Below are 19,681 nucleotides of genomic sequence, written 5' to 3'. Positions count from 1 at the left end.
ACTTTCCTCTGTACCTTATATTTGTCATTGAGAACCAGAAAACTGAACTATACTTTCCTCTGTGCCTTATATTTGTCACTGAGAACCAGAAAACTGAACTATACTTTCCTCTGTACCTCATTTTTTCATAAGGTACAGAGGTACATTTTTTTCCATCATTTTTTGGGGGGTTTTCAACTCATTTTTGTCACTTTTTAGTAATTTTTTTGTCAAATAGTAATTTTTTTGCCACATGTTCATCATTTTTTCGTCATTTTTTTGTAACATTTTTGCCACTTTTTCATCATTTTTTCGTAAATTTTTTGGCATTTTTTGGCACTTTTTTGTCAATTTGTTGTCAATTTTTGTCACTTTTTTGCCAATTTTTTTGTCACTTTTTTGTCAATTTTTCATCATTTTTTCGTCGATTTTTTGTCAATTTTTCATCATTTTTTTGTCACTTTTTTGGTCAATTTTTTGCCAATTTTTTTGTCACTTTTTTGTCACTTTTGTCGACTTTTTGTCAATTTTTCGTCATTTTTTTGTCAATTTTTTTGTCACTTTTTGTCACTGTCATTTTTTTGTTAATTTTTCATCAGTTTTTGTCAATTTTTTGTTAATTTTTCGTAAATTTTTGTCACTGTCATTTTTTTTGTCAAATTTTTTGTCAAATTTTTGTCTAAGCTTTCTCACTTTTTTGTTACATCTTCATCATTGTTTTCATCTCAGTTTTGTCGCTATTTTCTCACCCTGTTTCCAGAAGCTTTTGGATTGGAGTAAAGCCAAACTAGAGAAAAAGAGTATTTCTCCCTGTCCCTGTTGAGAGCCAGCGTCATGTTTTTGTTGGAGAACCTGAGAGCCATGATGAAACCCCCCCCCCCTGGAACACCTGGACTCACCGTACAGGCTGAACTCGGCCTCCTGCCCCGTGTCGCTCTCGCTGGACGTGGACGTGAGGCTGGTGGTCAGGGTGTTGCTGAGCAGCTGGCCCACGGAGAGACCGGTGGTTGCCGTGGCGACGTTGTTGGAGGAGGTGACGATGGAGGTGGACATGGTGACGGTGGAGGTGGTGCCCGTCGTGGTGAGGTTGGGGAAGCTCTGGGCGCCCATGAGAGGAGAGGCTGGCATGGGGAGGGCAGAGGGGGGGCACAGGGAGGGGACAGGGAGGGGACAGAGAGGAGACTTTAGATCAACACTTCTTAACACGATCTCTTAACTCCCGCCTGAACCGAGAGGATCTTTTTCCTCACGTCATCAGATTTATTTTCCATCATTATTTTGTTGGGTGCTCAACTCATTTTTGTAACTTTTTGGTCATTTTTCGTCACATTTTTGTCATTTTTTTGTCATTTTTTTAATCAATTTTTTGTCATTTTTCTGCACATTTTTGTCATTTTTTCGTCAATGTTTTCTTCAATTTTTTGTCAATTTCTTGTGACATTATTGCCACTTTTTCATCAATTTTTCGTCATTTTTATGTCAAATTTTTGTCAATTTTTGTCATTTTTTTTGTCACGTTGTCATTTTTCGTAATTTTTTTGTCACATTTTTATCACATTTTGTCATTTTTTCTTCAATTTTTTGTAAATTTCTTGTAACATTTTTGCCACTTTTTCATCAATTTTTCGTCATTTTTGGGTCAAATTTTTGTCATTTTTTTCTTCACATTTGTAATTTTTTTGTCAAATTTTAATCACATTTTTGACATTTTTAGTCATTTTTTTTGTCACATTTAGTCATTTTTTTGGTCCATTTTTTTAATCAATTTTTGTAAATTTTTTGTAAATTTTTTGTCACATTTTGTCATTTTTTCATCCATTTTTCGTCACTTTTTTGGTCAATGTTTTCTCACTTTTTTGTCACATCTTCATCATTGTTTTCGTCTCAGTTTTGTCGCTATTTTCACAGCTTTTTTTCCAGAAGCTTTTGGATTGGGGTAAAGCCAAACAAGAAAATGTGCTCGGTTCAGGTGGGAGTTAAGGGGTTAACCAAGAAAAATACAAACCAACGAGCTCCTGAACTCATCACAGAAGAAGACCCGGGAACATGAATGATTCTAATATACAACCTCCACTTCTTCAGTTTGATGTTCGAGGTGCTGGTATGTGTGTGTACTGTACTGTAGCCTGTGTATATATAGTACTGCGGTATGTGAAGTACTCACTGGGCAGCGCCAGAACTCACTGGGCATTATTGCCACTTTTTCATCCATTTTTGTCATTTTTTTTGTCACATTTTGTCATTTTTCGTCAAATTTTTGTAATTTTTTTTGTCCAATTTTTATCACATTTTGTCATTTTTTCTTCCATTTTTTGTCGTTTTTTTTGTCACATTTTGTCATTTTTTTGTCAAATTTTAATCAAATTTTTGACATTTTTAGTCACATTTTTTGTCATTTTTTTCGTCACATTTTTGGTCCATTTTTTTAATCGATTTTTGTAAATGTTTTGTCAAATTTTTGTCACATTTTGTAATTTTTTCATCAATTTTTCGTCACTTTTTTCTCAATATTTTCTCACTTTTTTGTCACATCTTCATCATTGTTTTCGTCTCAGTTTTGTTGCTATTTTCACAGCTTTTTTTCCAGAAGCTTTTGGATTGGGGTAAAGCCAAACTGGAGAAAATGTGCTCGGTTCAGGCGGGAGTTAAGGGGTTAAAACCAAGACAAATACAAACCAACGAGCTCCTGAACTCATCACAGAAGAGGACCCGGGAACATGAATGATACTGATATACAACCTCCACTTCTTCAGTTCATGTTCGAGGTGCAGGTATGTGTGTGTACTGTACTGTATCATGCGTATATAAAGTACTGCTGTATGTGAAGTACTGCAGTATATGAAGTACTCACTGGCGCTGCCCATGACGTTCCTCCCCAGCGTGTTGTTGTTGTTGTCGCTGCGGCTCAGGTTCATGTTGTTGGTGCTGGTATGTGTGTGTACTGTACTGTAGCATGTGTATATAAAGTACTGCGGTACATAAAGTACTGCGGTACATAAAGTACTGCGGTATATGAAGTACTCACTGGCGCTGCCCATGACGTTCCTCCCCAGCGTGTTGGTGTTGTTGTCGCTGCTGCTGTGGCTCTGGTTCATGTTGGAGGTGCTGGTATGTGTGTGTACTGTACTGTAGCATGTGCATATGAAGTACTGCGGTGTATAAAGTACTGCGGTATGTGAAGTACTCACTGGCGCTGCCCATGACGTTCCTCCCCAGCGTGTTGGTGTTGTCGCTGTGGCTCAGGTTCATGTTGGAGGTGCTTGTATGTGTGTGTACTGTACTGTAGCATGTGTATATAAAGTACTGCGGTATATAAAGTACTGCGGTATGTGAAGTACTCACTGGCGCTGCCCATGACGTTCCTCCCCAGCGTGTTGGTGTTGTCGCTGTGGCTCAGGTTCATGTTCGAGGTGCTTGTATGTGTGTGTACTGTACTGTAGCATGTGTATATGAAGTACTGCGGTATATAAAGTACTGCAGTATGTGAAGTACTCACTGGCACTGCCCATGACGTTCCTCCCCAGCGTGTTGGTGTTGTTGTCGCTGCTGCTGCGGCTCAGGTTCATGTTCGAGGTGCTGGTATGTGTGTGTACTGTCCTGTAGCATGTGTATATGAAGTACTGCGGTATATAAAGTACTGCAGTATGTGAAGTACTCACTGGCGCTGCCCATGACGTTCCTCCCCAGCGTGTTGGTGTTGTCGCTGTGGCTCAGGTTCATGTTGGAGGGGCTGGTATGTGTGTGTACTGTACTGTAGCATGTGCATATAAAGTACTGCGGTATATAAAGTACTGCGGTATATAAAGTACTGCAGTATGTAAAGTACTCACTGGCGCTGCCCATGACGTTCCTCCCCAGCGTGTTGGTGTTGTTGTCGCTGTGGCTCAGGTTTATGTTCGAGGTGCTGGTATGTGTGTGTACTGTAGCATATGTATATAAAGTACTGCGGTATATAAAGTACTGCGGTATGTGAAGTACTCACTGGCGCTGCCCATGACGTTCCTCCCCAGCGTGTTGGTGTTGTTGTCGCTGTGGCTCAGGTTTATGTTCGAGGTGCTGGTATGTGTGTGTACTGTAGCATATGTATATAAAGTACTGCGGTATATAAAGTACTGCAGTATATGAAGTACTCACTGGCGCTGCCCATGACGTTCCTCCCCAGCGTGTTGGTGTTGTTGTCGCTGCTGCTGCGGCTCAGGTTCATGTTGTTGGTGCTGGTATGTGTGTGTACTGTACTGTAGCATGTGTATATAAAGTACTGCGGTACATAAAGTACTGCGGTATATAAAGTACTGCAGTATATGAAGTACTCACTGGCGCTGCCCATGACGTTCCTCCCCAGCGTGTTGGTGTTGTTGTCGCTGCTGCTGTGGCTCAGGTTCATGTTGGAGGTGCTGGTATGTGTGTGTACTGTACTGTAGCCTGTGTATATGAAGTACTGCGGTATATGAAGTACTGCAGTATATGAAGTACTCACTGGCGCTGCCCATGACGTTCCTCCCCAGCGTGTTGGTGTTGTTGTCGCTGCTGCTGTGGCTCAGGTTCATGTTGGAGGTGCTGGTGTGTGTGTGTGTGTGTACTGTACTGTAGCATGTGCATATAAAGTACTGCGGTATATAAAGTACTGCGGTATATGAAGTACTCACTGGCGCTGCCCATGACGTTCCTCCCCAGCGTGTTGGTGTTGTTGTCGCTGCTGCTGCGGCTCAGGTTCATGTTGTTGGTGGCGTTGGTGCGGCTCATGTTGGGCGCCCTCCTCACGAACGACTCCATGAGGCTGGCCTCTCTGGACGACAGGTTGGGCACGCTGGCGCTGGAGCTCATGGGCGCGCCGGCCGCCAGCAGCGAGCTGACGGAGAGGCGGGCGTTGGCGGCGGAGCAGAGGGGGCGGGGCGTGGGCGCGTCTTTGCTGGACGCCTCCGACACCGAGCTGACGTCCGGCGAGCTCACGCTGACCAGTCCCATGGAGATGGCGGCGTCCGCTCCGGCGTCCGTGGAGCTCGTGGACGCCTCCGCCGCCGAGGACAGCACCACGATGGGCTCCTGCTGCTGCCCGTCGCACGCCCCGCCCCCTAAAGCGTTCTGGTCCAATAGCAGGCCCTCGTTGCGCCGCGTTTCCAGGCGCAGCCCGGCGTTCCCCGGGAGCAGCCCCCCCAGCGCCGACGAGGACAGGTCTGACGAGGACGCCACGCTGCACACCGAGCTGCTGCTGCCCTTCCTGCTCTGAGAGGAGGGGGGCGCGGCAAACGAGGAGGCGGGGCCGGACTTGTCGGGGCAGTTGTTCTTGACCAGGCTGCTCCAGGGCGCCGGCTGTGGGGCGCAGGGGGAGGCGGCGAAGGTGGACGAGGGGCCTGAAAGGTGAAGGCAGGACACAGGTTTGGTGTTGGGAGACTCAGGGTCGAAGCTGGGCGCGAGTTTCAGATCGAACTTTCCCTCCGCGCCCATTCGGTACGAGTTAGAGCCGCCAGAGTCCCAGGTTACATCAATCCAGCCTAAAAGTACAAGAGGGGAGAGGCAAAAAGGCAGGCACAGATCAGCACAGACCCGAGAGAGAGAGAGGGGGGAGAGAGGGGGGTGTAGGGGGGGGAAAGAGAGAGAGGGGGGAGAGAGAGAGAGAGAGAGGGGGGGAGAGAGGAGGGGGGAAGGGGAGAGAGAGAGAGGGGGGGAGAGAGGGGGGTAAGGGGGAGAGGTAAGGTGGGGGATACAGGGGAGAGAAGGGGGGAGAGAGGAGAAGAAGAGAGGAGAGAGGAGAAGAAGAGGTGAGAGAGGAGAAGAAGAGAGAAGAGAGGAGAAGAAGAGAGAAGAGAGGAGAAGAAGAGGTGAGAGGAGAAGAAGAGAGAAGAGGAGAAGAAGAGAGGAGAGAGGAGAAGAAGAGGTGAGAGGAGAAGAAGAGAGAAGAGAGGAGAAGAAGAGAGGAGAAGAGGTGAGAGGAGAAGAAGAGAGAAGAGAGGAGAAGAAGAGAGGAGAAGAAGAGGTGAGAGAGGAGAAGAAGAGAGAAGAGAGGAGAAGAAGAGAGAAGAGAGGAGAAGAAGAGAGGAGAAGAAGAGGTGAGAGAGGAGAAGAAGAGAGAAGAGAGGAGAAGAAGAGAGAAGAGAGGAGAAGAGGTGAGAGGAGAAGAAGAGAGAAGAGAGGAGAAGAAGAGAGGAGAGAGGAGAAGAGGTGAGAGGAGAAGAAGAGAGAAGAGAGGAGAAGAAGAGAGGAGAGAGGAGAAGAGGTGAGAGGAGAAGAAGAGAGAAGAGAGGAGAAGAAGAGAGAAGAGAGGAGAAGAAGAGAGGAGAAGAGGTGAGAGGAGAAGAAGAGAGAAGAGAGGAGAAGAAGAGAGAAGAGAGGAGAAGAAGAGAGGAGAAGAGGTGAGAGAGGAGAAGAAGAGAGGTGAGAGGAGAAGAGGTGAGAGAGGAGAAGAAGAGAGGAGAGAGGAGAAGAAGAGGTGAGAGGAGAAGAAGAGAGAAGAGAGGAGAAGAAGAGAGGAGAAGAAGAGGTGAGAGAGGAGAAGAAGAGAGGTGAGAGGAGAAGAAGAGAGAAGAGAGGAGAAGAAGAGAGGAGAAGAAGAGAGGAGAGAGGAGAAGAAGAGGTGAGAGGAGAAGAAGAGAGGAGAGAGGAGAAGAAGAGGTGAGAGGAGAAGAAGAGAGAAGAGAGGAGAAGAAGAGAGGAGAAGAAGAGGTGAGAGAGGAGAAGAAGAGAGGTGAGAGGAGAAGAAGAGAGAAGAGAGGAGAAGAAGAGAGGAGAGAGGAGAAGAAGAGGTGAGAGGAGAAGAAGAGAGAAGAGAGGAGAAGAAGAGAGGTGAGAGGAGAAGAGGTGAGAGAGGAGAAGAAGAGAGAAGAGAGGAGAAGAAGAGAGGAGAGAGGAGAAGAGGTGAGAGGAGAAGAAGAGAGAAGAGAGGAGAAGAAGAGAGGAGAGAGGAGAAGAGGTGAGAGGAGAAGAAGAGAGAAGAGAGGAGAAGAAGAGAGGAGAGAGGAGAAGAAGAGAGAAGAGAGGAGAAGAAGAGAGGAGAAGAAGAGAGAAGAGAGGAGAAGAGGTGAGAGAGGAGAAGAAGAGAGGTGAGAGGAGAAGAGGTGAGAGAGGAGAAGAAGAGAGGTGAGAGGAGAAGAGGTGAGAGAGGAGAAGAAGAGAGGTGAGAGGAGAAGAGGTGAGAGAGGAGAAGAAGAGAGAAGAGAGGAGAAGAGGTGAGAGAGGAGAAGAAGAGAGGTGAGAGGAGAAGAAGAGGTGAGAGAGGAGAAGAAGAGAGAAGAGAGGAAGAAGAGGTGAGAGAGGAGAAGAAGAGGTGAGAGAGGAGAAGAAGAGGTGAGAGAGGAGAAGAAGAGAGGTGAGAGGAGAAGAAGAGAGAAGAGAGGAGAAGAAGAGAGAAGAGAGGAGAAGAGGTGAGAGAGGAGAAGAAGAGAGGTGAGAGGAGAAGAAGAGGTGAGAGAGGAGAAGAAGAGAGAAGAGAGGAGAAGAGGTGAGAGAGGAGAAGAAGAGGTGAGAGAGGAGAAGAAGAGGTGAGAGAGGAGAAGAAGAGAGGAGAGAGGAGAAGAAGAGAGAAGAGAGGAAGAAGAGGTGAGAGAGGAGAAGAAGAGGTGAGAGAGGAGAAGAAGAGGTGAGAGAGGAGAAGAAGAGAGGAGAGAGGAGAAGAAGAGAGAAGAGAGGAGAAGAGGTGAGAGAGGAGAAGAAGAGAGAAGAGAGGAGAAGAAGAGAGAAGAGAGGAGAAGAGGTGAGAGAGGAGAAGAAGAGGTGAGAGAGGAGAAGAAGAGAGGAGAGAGGAGAAGAAGAGAGAAGAGAGAAGAAAAGAAGGGGTGAGAAGAGGTGAGAATAGATAAGACAGGAGAAGAGGTAAGACGAGAGAAGGAGAAGAGATGAAGAGAAGTGGTGAGAAGAGGCAGGCTCAGATCAGTACAGACCTGAGAGAGAGAGGGGGAGAAGCAGAGGGGGAAGAGAGAGGGAGGAGAGAGGAGGGAGGAGGGAGGAGAGAGGGGGTAGATCGAGAAGGGCTGAGGATACTCCACAATGGACCAATTGAAATCACACTGATCTAGAAGCACAGATTCTGAGTTTCATTTTAAATCCCTCATTTGGAGTTCAAATGGCGTGCTGTTTGGCATGAACAGGAAGCCACTGTCCAAACACTTCCACGCCGTACTTTAAATGACTTTGACAGTTTGAGATGATTCCAAACTCATGTCTGTTCTGATGCTGTGGTCCATGTGGAGCGGAGAAAACAGAAACGATCAAAGGAACAAATGAGACAAATGCAAAGCTTCATCAACAAATCACACTCTCCTGGATTCCACCCGATTCTCTCAAATGCAACGGCAAATCTGGGCTGGAATTCTGATTTTCACAATGCAAGCAGCGACAGGAAGCAGAAAGGGAAAAGCCCGGCTCTCGTGGCGCCGGCTCCTCTGCGGAGACTCCTTCGCTTCCTCTGGCTCGCTGTGACATGACAGTAGGTGTAAGAACCGTGATCTGGGGGTTTTTCCGTACCATTGTGTGCCTCCCCGGTCACAGTGCCCTCTCCTGGCGGGTTCCCGTCCTGGTCTCTCCACTTCCAGTCGATGCCTCGGACCACGCGGGCCCCGGGGACGATGTACTTCATGACCTGCGAGCGGAACAGCCGCCTCTGTCTGCGCAGGTTGGCCTCGGCCTCCTTCACCGCTTTACCTGAGGAGGAACCGGAGGAACCAGAGGAACCAGAGGAACGTTACACCCAACACTCCACATGAAGGAGGAAAAACATGTCATTTAGGGAAAGCAAGCAGAAACTTTTTCCGTATATTACTGATAGAAAAATGAGAAAATATTATGAAGCTTTTAGTTTTAACTGAATGTTCCCTTCGCACATGCGTAGTTCGAGTAGTTAAGGCGAGACACTGCAGGTGAATAGGGGGAAAAAATAAATGTAGAGATGTCAATTTGAAGCTTTTGCTGAACATCACAGATATAAATATGAGGAAAAAATGTATTGCACTTTTTCTGTCATTTTATGTTTTCACATAAAAATAAGGCATTTTGAGCATTAAAATGGCCAAAATTGTCTATATTTTGGGCAACGAAATCAAAATAATGAATTGATCCAGATTAAATGTTTTGGTTTTATTTTATTGACATATTAGTGACTAAGATTTTATCAGAGGGGATTTTGGATATTTTGTTTAGTTTTTCAATAAACTAATCATCAGTGAAAAAATCTGTAAAAACTCAAATTCCGCCTGTTTTTTTTGTTTCAAAGTTGAATAAATCAGGCTAGGAATTAGATATTAAAAAAACTGTCTGAAAAAAACTTCAAAATATTGTTAGGTCTCAGACTGGAAAGTTTGGAGTCTGTGGGAGCTTCTATAAGGGTTTCCTCGTTGCCCGAGTGCGGCTTTTTTTCATTCAGTGAACACCAGCTTTGAAGTTTTGTAGCGAGTGCTCATGCTCGGCCCGTTCGCTGACTTTTCCGCACCGGGCCTCTCGTAGGAGGAAAAACACCATATTTGGGTGAAAGTGTCATCACGGGGACCCTTAGCAGGACACGTGGATGTAAAATTTGTCAATATTTATGAATGAAAACCCGCTTGAAAGACGGACTTTTTACGCAGCAGCTACTTCCGGGTTGCCCCCACCTCGCAGGCGGACAAAACATCATAAAATAAACATCATGCGGGGTGAGTTTTGTTATTTTTATATCTGACATGAAAACTAAGATGTAAAGGGAGGAAAATAGATAAAAATCTCCACTTCGACCACTACGTGAAAAATCAATACTTTCACCTGCCGTGTCTCGCCTTAATACCAAATGAGTCACACCTGTGACCCTGCATGACGCCCCGGAGGAAATATATTCCCCCGTCAACCGAGCCTCTGTTCCTAAAGAATCTTCTCGCGAAAACGCAAGGATTCTGAGTGACAGAGAAGCTCTGGTCATCCGGGATTCATAGAACCGTAGTTACATACGTAACTTTCGTTCTTCAGAGGGGGCTCGTTTGAAAGACAGAAATCAGCAGATTTCAAAACAAGAAAGTCTCTTATATGGTTCTGAAATTATACAAAAAGTCTGCAACATAAAATATATAAAATAGGATCCCAGGTAAACAAACTTGTTGTGTGTGGGAGGATCATTTTAAAGCTCTGATTGAGCTTTTTCCACTGCAAAAAACAGGTCTCTGCACCTTCGGCTCCAGAGATAATGCCAATGTAAAAGATCAAACCAGCCTAATATAATCGTTTTTTAGTTTTTTGCATAAAAATGGCAAAAATTACTGACATTTTCAGCGAGGAAATCTAAATAATGGACAGAGCCAGGTTTAAATGTGTGGTTTTATTTTTGTATATTAGTTCCAAAGATTTCCTCAGTGGGATTTTGGATCTGGGTTAGTTTTTGAATAAACTGGTTGTTAGTGGGAGCTTCAAAGCTTAATAAATGTGTCAGGAATGGGATATCCAAACGTAGTTGAGTGGAGCCTGTAAAGTGTCTGAAGTGCAGATGTTGTTAAAGAGTGGAATGAAAAAGTTTAGTCCCTTTGTCTGCACATGCCCCCGTGTATATTTCCCCGTCTTTAGCCGCTGCCGTCTCCCACAGAGGAATAAAATTTGGACTCCAGAGAAGAGCTTTGGTGCTCATACTGACCCAGCTGGTCCTCGCAGACGGCCGTGACCGTCCCGTACAGCTCCAGCCCGGACAGGGACAGGTAGTGCGTCTGCCCGCTGGCGTTCTTCCCCATCTGCTTGATGCGGATGTGTCTCCAGCCCTGCTTCTCGTCTTTGGAGGGGTCCAGGGGCCACGTGGCGGTGGAGCTGAGGGCACAGGTTAGACCGAGGTGAGGGGCGCGCTTACAGGGTTTGGATAAACAGAGTGACGTCACCGCCGTACCCCGGCTCGTTGAGGCTGCAGTCGTCCACGTGCGTGTACAGCGTGGTCCAGCTCTGGCCGTCCTTAGACACCTGGAACACCCAGTTCCTCAGCGCCGAGCGGCCGTAACCCCTGAGGAGAGACCAGGAGAGGGTGAAGGTTAATCCTCCAATCAGAGAGAGACGGGACAGGTGAGGGGCGGGGCCAGGGACAGGTGAGGGACAGGTACAGATGAGGGGCTGGGACAGGCACAGATGAGGGGCTGGGACAGATGAGGGGCTGGGACAGGGAAAGATGAGGGACAGGTACAGATGAGGGGCTGGGACAGGTACAGATGAGGGGCTGGTACAGGTACAGATGAGGGGCTGGGACAGGCACAGATGAGGGACAGGTACAGATGAGGGGCTGGGACAGGTACAGATGAGGGGCTGGTACAGGTACAGATGAGGGGCTGGGACAGGCACAGATGAGGGGCTGGGACAGGTACAGATGAGGGGCTGGGCCAGGTACAGATGAGGGGCTGGGACAGGCACAGATGAGGGGCTGGGACAGATGAGGGGCTGGGACAGGCACAGATGAGGGGCTGGGACAGGCACAGATGAGGGGCTGGGACAGGCACAGATGAGGGGCTGGGACAGATGAGGGGCTGGGACAGGCACAGATGAGGGGCTGGGACAGGCACAGATGAGGGGCTGGGACAGGAACAGATGAGGGGCTGGGACAGGCACAGATGAGGGGCTGGGACAGATGAGGGGCTGGGACAGGTACAGATGAGGGGCTGGGACAGGCACAGATGAGGGGCTGGGACAGATGAGGGGCTGGGACAGGTACAGATGAGGGGCTGGGACAGGCACAGATGAGGGGCTGGGACAGGAACAGATGAGGGGCTGGGACAGGCACAGATGAGGGGCTGGGACAGGCACCGATGAGGGGCCGGGACAGGCACAGATGAGGGGCTGGGACAGGAACAGATGAGGGGCTGGGACAGGCACAGATGAGGGGCTGGGACAGGAACAGATGAGGGGCTGGGACAGGCACAGATGAGGGGCTGGGACAGGAACAGATGAGGGGCTGGGACAGGCACAGATGAGGGGCTGGGACAGGCACCGATGAGGGGCTGGGACAGGAACAGATGAGGGGCTGGGACAGGAACAGATGAGGGGCTGGGACAGGTACAGATGAGGGGCAGGGACAGGCACTGATGAGGGGCTGGGACAGGCACTGATGAGGGGCTGGGACAGGCACAGATGAGGGGCTGGGACAGGCACAGATGAGGGGCAGGGACAGGTACAGATGAGGGGCAGGGACAGGCACTGATGAGGGGCTGGGACAGGTACAGATGAGGGGCAGGGACAGGTACAGATGAGGGGCAGGGACAGGCACTGATGAGGGGCTGGGACAGGCACAGATGAGGGGCTGGGACAGGCACAGATGAGGGGCTGGGACAGACACAGATGAGGGGCTGGGACAGGCACCGATGAGGGGCTGGGACAGGCACCGATGAGGGGCAGGGACAGGCACAGATGAGGGACAGGCACCGATGAGGGGCTGGGACAGGCACCGATGAGGGGCAGGGACAGGCACAGATGAGGGGCGGGGACAGGCACAGATGAGGGGCTGGGACAGGTACAGATGAGGGGCTGGGACAGATGAGGGGCTGGGACAGATGAGGGGCTGGGACAGATGAGGGGCTTGGACAGGTACAGATGAGGGGCTGGGACAGATGAGGGGCTGGGACAGATGAGGGACAGGCACAGATGAGGGGCAGGGACAGGTACAGATGAGGGGCTGGGACAGGTACAGATGAGGGGCTTGGACAGGCACAGATGAGGGGCAGGGACAGGCACAGATGAGGGGCTGGGACAGGCACAGATGAGGGGCAGGGACAGGCACAGATGAGGGGCTGGGACAGGCACAGACGAGGGGCTGGGACAGGCACAGATGAGGGGCTGGGACAGGCACAGATGAGGGGCTGGGACAGGTACAGATGAGGGGCTGGGACAGGCACAGATGAGGGGCTGGGACAGGCACAGATGAGGGGCAGGGACCGGTAGAGATGAGGGGCTGGGACAGGTACAGATGAGGGGCTGGGACAGGAACAGATGAGGGGCTGGGACAGGTACAGATGAGGGGCTGGGACAGGTACAGATGAGGGGCTGGGACAGGAACAGATGAGGGGCAGGGACAGGTACAGATGTGAATTCCAATGACAAAATCAAAAATAATGGACGTAGCCAGATTTAAATGTGTGGTTATATTTTCTTTCAAAGATTTCCTCAGAGGGATTTTGAATAAACTAGTGTTTGGTGCGTTACCTGGCGTGCCGGAGCGTGTATAGCGTGTCAGGTGCGTTACCTGGCGTGCCGGAGCGTGTATAGCGTGTCAGGTGCGTTACCTGGCGTGCCGGAGCGTGTATAGCGTTACCTGGCGTGCCGGAGCGTGTATAGCGTTACCTGGCGTGCCGGAGCGTGTATAGCGTGTCAGTTGTTACCTGGCGTGCCGGAGCGTGTATAGCGTGGCGTGCCGGAGCGTGTATAGCGTGTCAGGTGCGTTACCTGGCGTGCCGGAGCGTGTATAGCGTGTCAGGTGCGTTACCTGGCGTGCCGGAGCGTGTCAGGTGCGTTACCTGGCGTGCCGGAGCGTGTATAGCGTGTATAGCGTTACCTGGCGTGCCGGAGCGTGTATAGCGTGTATAGCGTTACCTGGCGTGCCGGAGCGTGTATAGCGTGTCAGTTGTTACCTGGCGTGTCGGAGCGTGTATAGCGTGTATAGCGTTACCTGGCGTGCCGGAGCGTGTAGGCGGACGGCACCAGCCACAGCCCCAGGTCGACGGCGAACCAGGCGTTCTTGTCGTCGTTGGTGTGGCAGTTGAGGGCGGAGCTGTCGCGGCTCAGGATGTCCTCGAGTCGACCGTACGGGAGGTTCCGGCCCTCGGACGACGTCACCACCACCAGCCCGTACGCCGCCGGGTTCACCCACTCGTACGCCGTCCTAACAGAGGAGCAGAGGAAGGAGAGACTGAAGAGGTACTTTTACTGCAATACTACAATACTGCAATACTGCAATACTGCAATACTGCAATACTGCAATACTGCAATACTGCAATACTGCAATACTGCGCTCGAGGCTGGGCAGAGCTAAACTACACCAGTTTGGAATCGGGAAAACAGTTTAGGTTCTTCTGGTATAGACAAAGTAAAAGTATTGAGAGCAGGTACTGAAAAAATATCTTATTTCCTTAGATCCGAGTTTTGATGCAGTTTTTTTCTCCCCAATTTTTTTTATTCTCATGTTGTCCACATTTTTTCTAATTTTTTTCTTATTTTTGCCCCATTTTTTCTTTGTCATGCCCTCATTTTTGGTCATTTTTATTAGTAATATTTGTCCCATTTCCCCACAAATTTATTAACATTTTTTTCCTTATTTTCTCCAATTTATTCCCCATTTTTGTCAAATCTATGCCCCACTTTTTTCCAATTTATTCACAATTTCCCCCCAATTTTTCTCAGGTTTATTCCCCATTTTTCTCCAATTTATTCCCCATTTTTCTCCAATTTATTCCCAATTTATTCATCATTTTTCTCCCATTTTTCTCAGGTTTATTCCATATTTTTCTCCAATTTGTTCCCAATTTTTGTCCAATTTATTCATATTTTTTCTGCCATTTTTCTCAGGTTTTTCCCATATTTTTTATTTTATTTATTTATTGTTCTGTTTAAGTACTGGCCCGTGTTGGCCCGTGTTGGCCCGTGTTGGCCCGCGCTGGCCCGCGCTGGCCCGCGTTGGCCCGCGTTGGCGCCGCTCTTACTTGGCGTTGGTGCCGACCCAGTAGATGAGTCCGTTCTCGTCGAAGTCGTGCTGGTGCCTGAAGCTGAAGCTCTGACCTTCCCTCAGTTTCCTCACGAACACGAACGACGAGCGCTCGAAGTCGTACCACTGCTTCGCCACCTGCAAACACACCAACGCATCAGAAACATACAAGGAAACATAGGGATCGAATTTGGCAAAATTCGGTGGAAAATTTGGGAACAATGAGGCAAAATTGGTTAAAAATGGATAAGGAATGTGGAACGTTTTTTCCCTGCGTTTTGAAGTCTGTTCAGGACAATGATCCTTTTGAAAGCAATCAAATGTGTATGCGACCCCGTTAGCCCGACTGCTCTCACAGAATAAATAAATAAACTCACTGTGGATCAGTCGTAGAACCTGCTGCTCTTCGCCTCTTTACCCGATTCTCACTCGTCTGATAATAGCGTCCATTTGGCAAAACTTAATCCATAACAAAAGTAGCTCCAGCCTCCGCGTGGCAGTTGTTTTGGTTTCAGAGGAATCACGTAACAGCGAGGCTGCGCGTGAGATGCATTCATGGACCGTAAGAAGTGCGGGAAACGTGACTTTTTCACAAATGCGCGGAAAAAACGGACAAATAATTTGCAGTCTTTGCTTGCGCCAGAGGCCTCAAGCCGCAATACTTTAAGCCCTGTGACTTGTATCTAAAGTTAAATCTCAAAAGGTCAGTTCATTCATTAATGATTTCTAACTGGGCTGGACAGAAACCTAAATGTGAATAACAGCTGTAAACATCTGGATTGGTAATAATTTGCAATGTTTGAGGCTAAAATACACTGAGCAGGCGACTCACATACATTAGGATTGTTAGGATGTTTCTATGATGCTAACAGCAGCTTAAACTGTGCTAACCGCGGCTAAATGCTACAATCAGCAACATCACCTTTTCCCAACAGTGGCGTGATGCTCTGGAATATTAACCTCTTAACCCCCACCCGAACCGAGCACATTTTCTCCCGTTTGGCTTTACCCAAATCTAACAGTTAAGAGGACAGGGCTGCTGGTTTTAGCCTCACCATCTTGAGCAGGTACTGTTCCAGAGACTCCACCGTGGCCAGAGGCTCCATCTTCAGCATGCGTCCCGTCCGGTCGATCAGCGCCGTCTCTCCGGGCGCTCGCTCCAGACGGAAGCGCAGCCGCCGGGTCAGGATCTGCAGCACAGACACATTGGAGCGCTGTCCTCAGTGACGGGTTTGCTCGCGGGGGGGGGGGGGGGATTCCTGAGAGCTACGTTAAAGACAGCGGAGTGTCGTTTACCTGCAGGTTGTAGGAGGATCCGGGCGTGTCGTAAAGGTGCAGAGGAAGCCGTTCTATCGACTCCAGGACAGCGATCAGTTTACGGATTAAGGCAACGGCGGGACGACTGCGGGAGCGAAGAGGAGGAGGCGGAGTCACACACATGATAAAACTGGGAAACGGTTTATAACAGGGGTAGGCACGCTTGCATGGCGGAGGGACGATTTTATTCATTGTAAAAAGACCAAGAGCCGGACCTGCCAATTTTAGCCCAAAGTAAAACACCATTTTCTACAAATGCCAGCTTTGAGGACAACGTTTATTCCCCATTTTTCTCCAATTTATTCTGAATTTTTCTCCAGTTTATTCCCCATTTTTCTCCAGTTTATTCCCCATTTTCTTCCAATTTATTCCCATTTTTTGTCCAATTTATTCATAATTTTTCTCCAATTTTTCTCAGGTTTATTCCCCATTTTTCTCCAGTTTATTCCCCATTTTTCTCCAGTTTATTCCCCATTTTTCTCCAGTTTATTCCCCATTTTTCTCCAATTTATTCCCCATTTTTCTCCAGTTTATTCCCCATTTTTCTCCAGTTTATTCCCCATTTTTCTCCAGTTTATTCCCCATTTTTCTACAGTTTGTTCCCCATTTTTCTCCAGTTAAATCCCCATTTTCTTCCAATTTATTCCCCATTTTTCTCCATTTATTCCCCATTTTTCTACAGTTTATTCCCCATTTTTCTCCAGTTAAATCCCCATTTTCTTCCAATTTATTCCCATTTTTCTCCATTTATTCCCCATTTTTCTACAGTTTATTCCCCATTTTTCTCCAGTTTATTCCCCATTTTTCTCCAGTTTATTCCCCATTTTTCTCCAGTTTATTCCCCATTTTTCTCCAGTTAAATCCCCATTTTCTTCCAATTTATTCCCAATTTTTGTGCAATTTATTCATAATTTTTCTCCAATTTTTCTCAGGTTTATTCCCCATTTTTCTCCAATTTATTCCCCAGTTTTTCCCCCAAAGTAAAACACCATTTTCTACAATGCCAGCGTTGTCTGTACATGAGTAGAGCGAGGTACCGTTAAACAACACCAGTCTGGTATCGGGGAAAAGAGTTAAGGTTCTACTGGCGTCTAAAGCTGGTACGAAAAAGAAAAAAAAGAAAAAACAGCTTTGATGCCGTTGGTCCTAGACTCTAGGAACTAACTTCGTTGGTTCAGCTCCAATAAAAATGATTTGTTTTCCCCATTTTTTTTTTCATTTCTTGCGAAAATATATATTTATTTTTTACTTTTTTTTTATTATTATTTTTGCCAATTTTTTATTACTAATGTTTTCCCTATTTCCCCCATTTTCTCCCAAATTATTCCCCATTCTCCCCACATTTCTTGACATTGGCAATGTTGGGCAAGTTACTTAAAAATGTAATACATTCTATATTAGTGATGACAGCTTTAACAGTGTAATATGTTTGTATTACAGATTACTGTTTCAAAAATATAGCTGAGTTACACGACCATTCTGTTTTGAAACTTTGAAAGAATTGACTGTATTTCACACATTTTTAAAGTCCTCCAACAGGCGTTTGAGCTCTGACTTTTGTAATACTGTCATCTTCATAATCATTCAAAACATCTACCCCTGGTTTATAAGAAGGAATTACCTTTCGTCGTCTTCGTTTTCACTAAAAGCAGCTTTAAAGACATTTATTCGCTCCATCAGAGGCTTACAATCATGCTTCAGGTCGAGCTCCACACTCTGCGGGAAAACCAGAGACAGATGCTGGTTTAGAGAAGATCCAGCCGGGAACACGTTAGGACAAACTAAACCCGACGCAGGAGAGGGAGGACTCACGTTGTTGAGCACGGTGAACAGGGCCTGCACCAGCCCACTGCTGCACATCTCGTACGGGGAGATGGTGTTCTCGTCCTTCAGGACCACGATGAGGTTCTCCAGAGCCGTCTTCATCAGGTCCCTCCACGTGTTCTCCCCCTCGATGCACTGGAATCACAACAGAGAGGTTATCCCCAAGCGTTGAGGACCACGTTTATTCCCCATTTTTCCCCAATTTATTCCCCATTTTCCCCAATTTATTCCCCATTTTTCTCCAGTTTATTCCACATTTTTCTCCAATTTTTCTCAGGTTTATTCCCCATTTTTCTCCAGTTTATTCCCCATTTTTCTCCAGCTTATTCCCAATTTTTCTCCAGTTTATTCCCAATTTTTCTCCAGTTTATTCCACATTTTTCTCCAGTTTGTTCCACATTTTTCTCCAGTTTGTTCCCCATTTTTCTCCAGTTTATTCCCCATTTTTCTCCAGTTTATTCCCCATTTTCTCCAATTTATTCCCCATTTTTATCCAGTTTATTCCCCATTTTTATCCAGTTTATTCCCCATTTTTCTCCAATTTAGTCCCAATTTTTCTCCAGTTTATTCCCCATTTTTCTCCAATTTCGTCCCAATTTTTGTCCAATTCATTCATCATTTTTCTCAGGTTTATTCCCCTATTTTACATTTTTTTAATTTATTGTTCTGTTTTCTGGTTCTCGATGTCATGTATTTTAGTAAAGGTATCGGAAAGCGTATCATTCAGGTATCGGTATCGGATCACTAAAGCATCAGTATCGTACCCGGCCCTAGTCATTAGAATTGAAAGCACTGGCCCGCGTTGGCCCGCGATGGCCCGCGTTTCCTTTGCCCTGAACTCCGTCTACAAACATCTTGAAGAACTGAAATCATATCCCAGATGCTCTTCATAAACTACAGTTCAGCTTTCAACTCAATGGTCCCAACAAAACTCATTCACAAACTCAAACTGGACTCGATGGTGCCATTTGTATGTTAGCACTGGTTCTCCGCAGGGGAGTATTTTGAGGCCCCTGCTGTTCATGTTTACTCATAAGATCTTTTAAACTTTTACTATTGCCTAACCAGTCGTATTACTCTGTGGTTGGTCTCACTCTGAAGACCTGGTTCTCCTGGAGGCCATATTTAAAGCTCCACTCTTATATCGAGCTTTCATTTTTCCTACGGACTTTATTGTGCAGTATTTTACTGTCCAAGTTTTTTTATGCGGCATTTGTTTCTTTTTATGTAATGTCCTTGTACACTTTTTTCCAATGTGGTTTTAAACTGCAAATAATCTGAATCTGAATGTGACCAACAACCTCTGCACTTTAGGAGCTCCTACAAACTTTATATTTGTGGACTTTGGAAGGTTTCTTTAAAGGGATTTTAAATATGTAGTAGATGACAGATAGTAGTAGTAGTAGAAGTAGTAGAAGTAGTAGAAGTAGTAACAGTAGCAGTATTAGTTGTAGTACCTGTCTGTTGGTGTGCAGCTCCCAGGCCGACTCCAGCTGTGTGGAGATGTTCCTCAGCGTGACCACGACGCCGCGTGGCATCGACTCCACGGCTTTGAAATGGTCGTCGTAAAGTTCCCGCGCCATGGACTTCACCTTCTGCTTCGTCTTCTCCAGTTTGGACTTGAGCTTCCGGCCGCGCTTCCCCGTCCAGCCCGTCACGAACTCTGAGCCTGAGGAACACGGAGAACAAACGTCAGGAGGACTTAGAGTCAAATCATTGTTTTTTGTCCAGTTTTAGTCCAGTGTGAGTTTATTGGGCCAAATGACTATAGTGACCTTTCCATGAACATCAGGGTTTACCGTAAATGTCTTAGTCTATGGAAACTAGGGCTGGGTACCGTTTAACAGTACCAAGTAGGTACCAGCTCAGTGAGTTTAGAAAAGTTTCTCTTCAGTAAACGCTCCTGATGTGGATCTGGTCTGTTCCTGCAGCTCAGGAGGGAATAAT

At 47.0% G+C, this 19,681-nt stretch overlaps 1 protein-coding gene across 1 annotated transcript in view; it reads right to left on the bottom strand.

The window, feature by feature from the left end:
* Nucleotides 1-19,681, bottom strand: part of hectd1 (HECT domain containing 1) — a 58,240-nt gene that overhangs the window by 17,034 nt on the left and 21,525 nt on the right. Inside the window, exons 13-29 of the mRNA XM_079574318.1 lie at nucleotides 19,192-19,403; nucleotides 17,723-17,869; nucleotides 17,532-17,626; nucleotides 15,890-15,995; nucleotides 15,649-15,783; nucleotides 14,592-14,731; nucleotides 13,562-13,774; nucleotides 10,805-10,915; nucleotides 10,562-10,728; nucleotides 8,437-8,613; nucleotides 4,626-5,471; nucleotides 4,294-4,401; nucleotides 4,114-4,209; nucleotides 3,962-4,051; nucleotides 3,810-3,899; nucleotides 3,005-3,100; nucleotides 879-1,100 (exon numbers count right to left, since the gene is read on the bottom strand). Coding sequence (XP_079430444.1) covers nucleotides 879-1,100; nucleotides 3,005-3,100; nucleotides 3,810-3,899; nucleotides 3,962-4,051; nucleotides 4,114-4,209; nucleotides 4,294-4,401; nucleotides 4,626-5,471; nucleotides 8,437-8,613; nucleotides 10,562-10,728; nucleotides 10,805-10,915; nucleotides 13,562-13,774; nucleotides 14,592-14,731; nucleotides 15,649-15,783; nucleotides 15,890-15,995; nucleotides 17,532-17,626; nucleotides 17,723-17,869; nucleotides 19,192-19,403 — 3,051 coding nt within the window. The remainder of the gene's footprint in view (nucleotides 1-878; nucleotides 1,101-3,004; nucleotides 3,101-3,809; nucleotides 3,900-3,961; nucleotides 4,052-4,113; nucleotides 4,210-4,293; nucleotides 4,402-4,625; nucleotides 5,472-8,436; nucleotides 8,614-10,561; nucleotides 10,729-10,804; nucleotides 10,916-13,561; nucleotides 13,775-14,591; nucleotides 14,732-15,648; nucleotides 15,784-15,889; nucleotides 15,996-17,531; nucleotides 17,627-17,722; nucleotides 17,870-19,191; nucleotides 19,404-19,681) is intronic.

Source organism: Gobius niger (genome assembly GCF_951799975.1).
Source record: "Gobius niger genome assembly, chromosome: 16".
Taxonomy (NCBI): Eukaryota; Metazoa; Chordata; class Actinopteri; order Gobiiformes; family Gobiidae; genus Gobius; species Gobius niger.
This window is presented reverse-complemented; position numbering and strand designations above follow the sequence as displayed.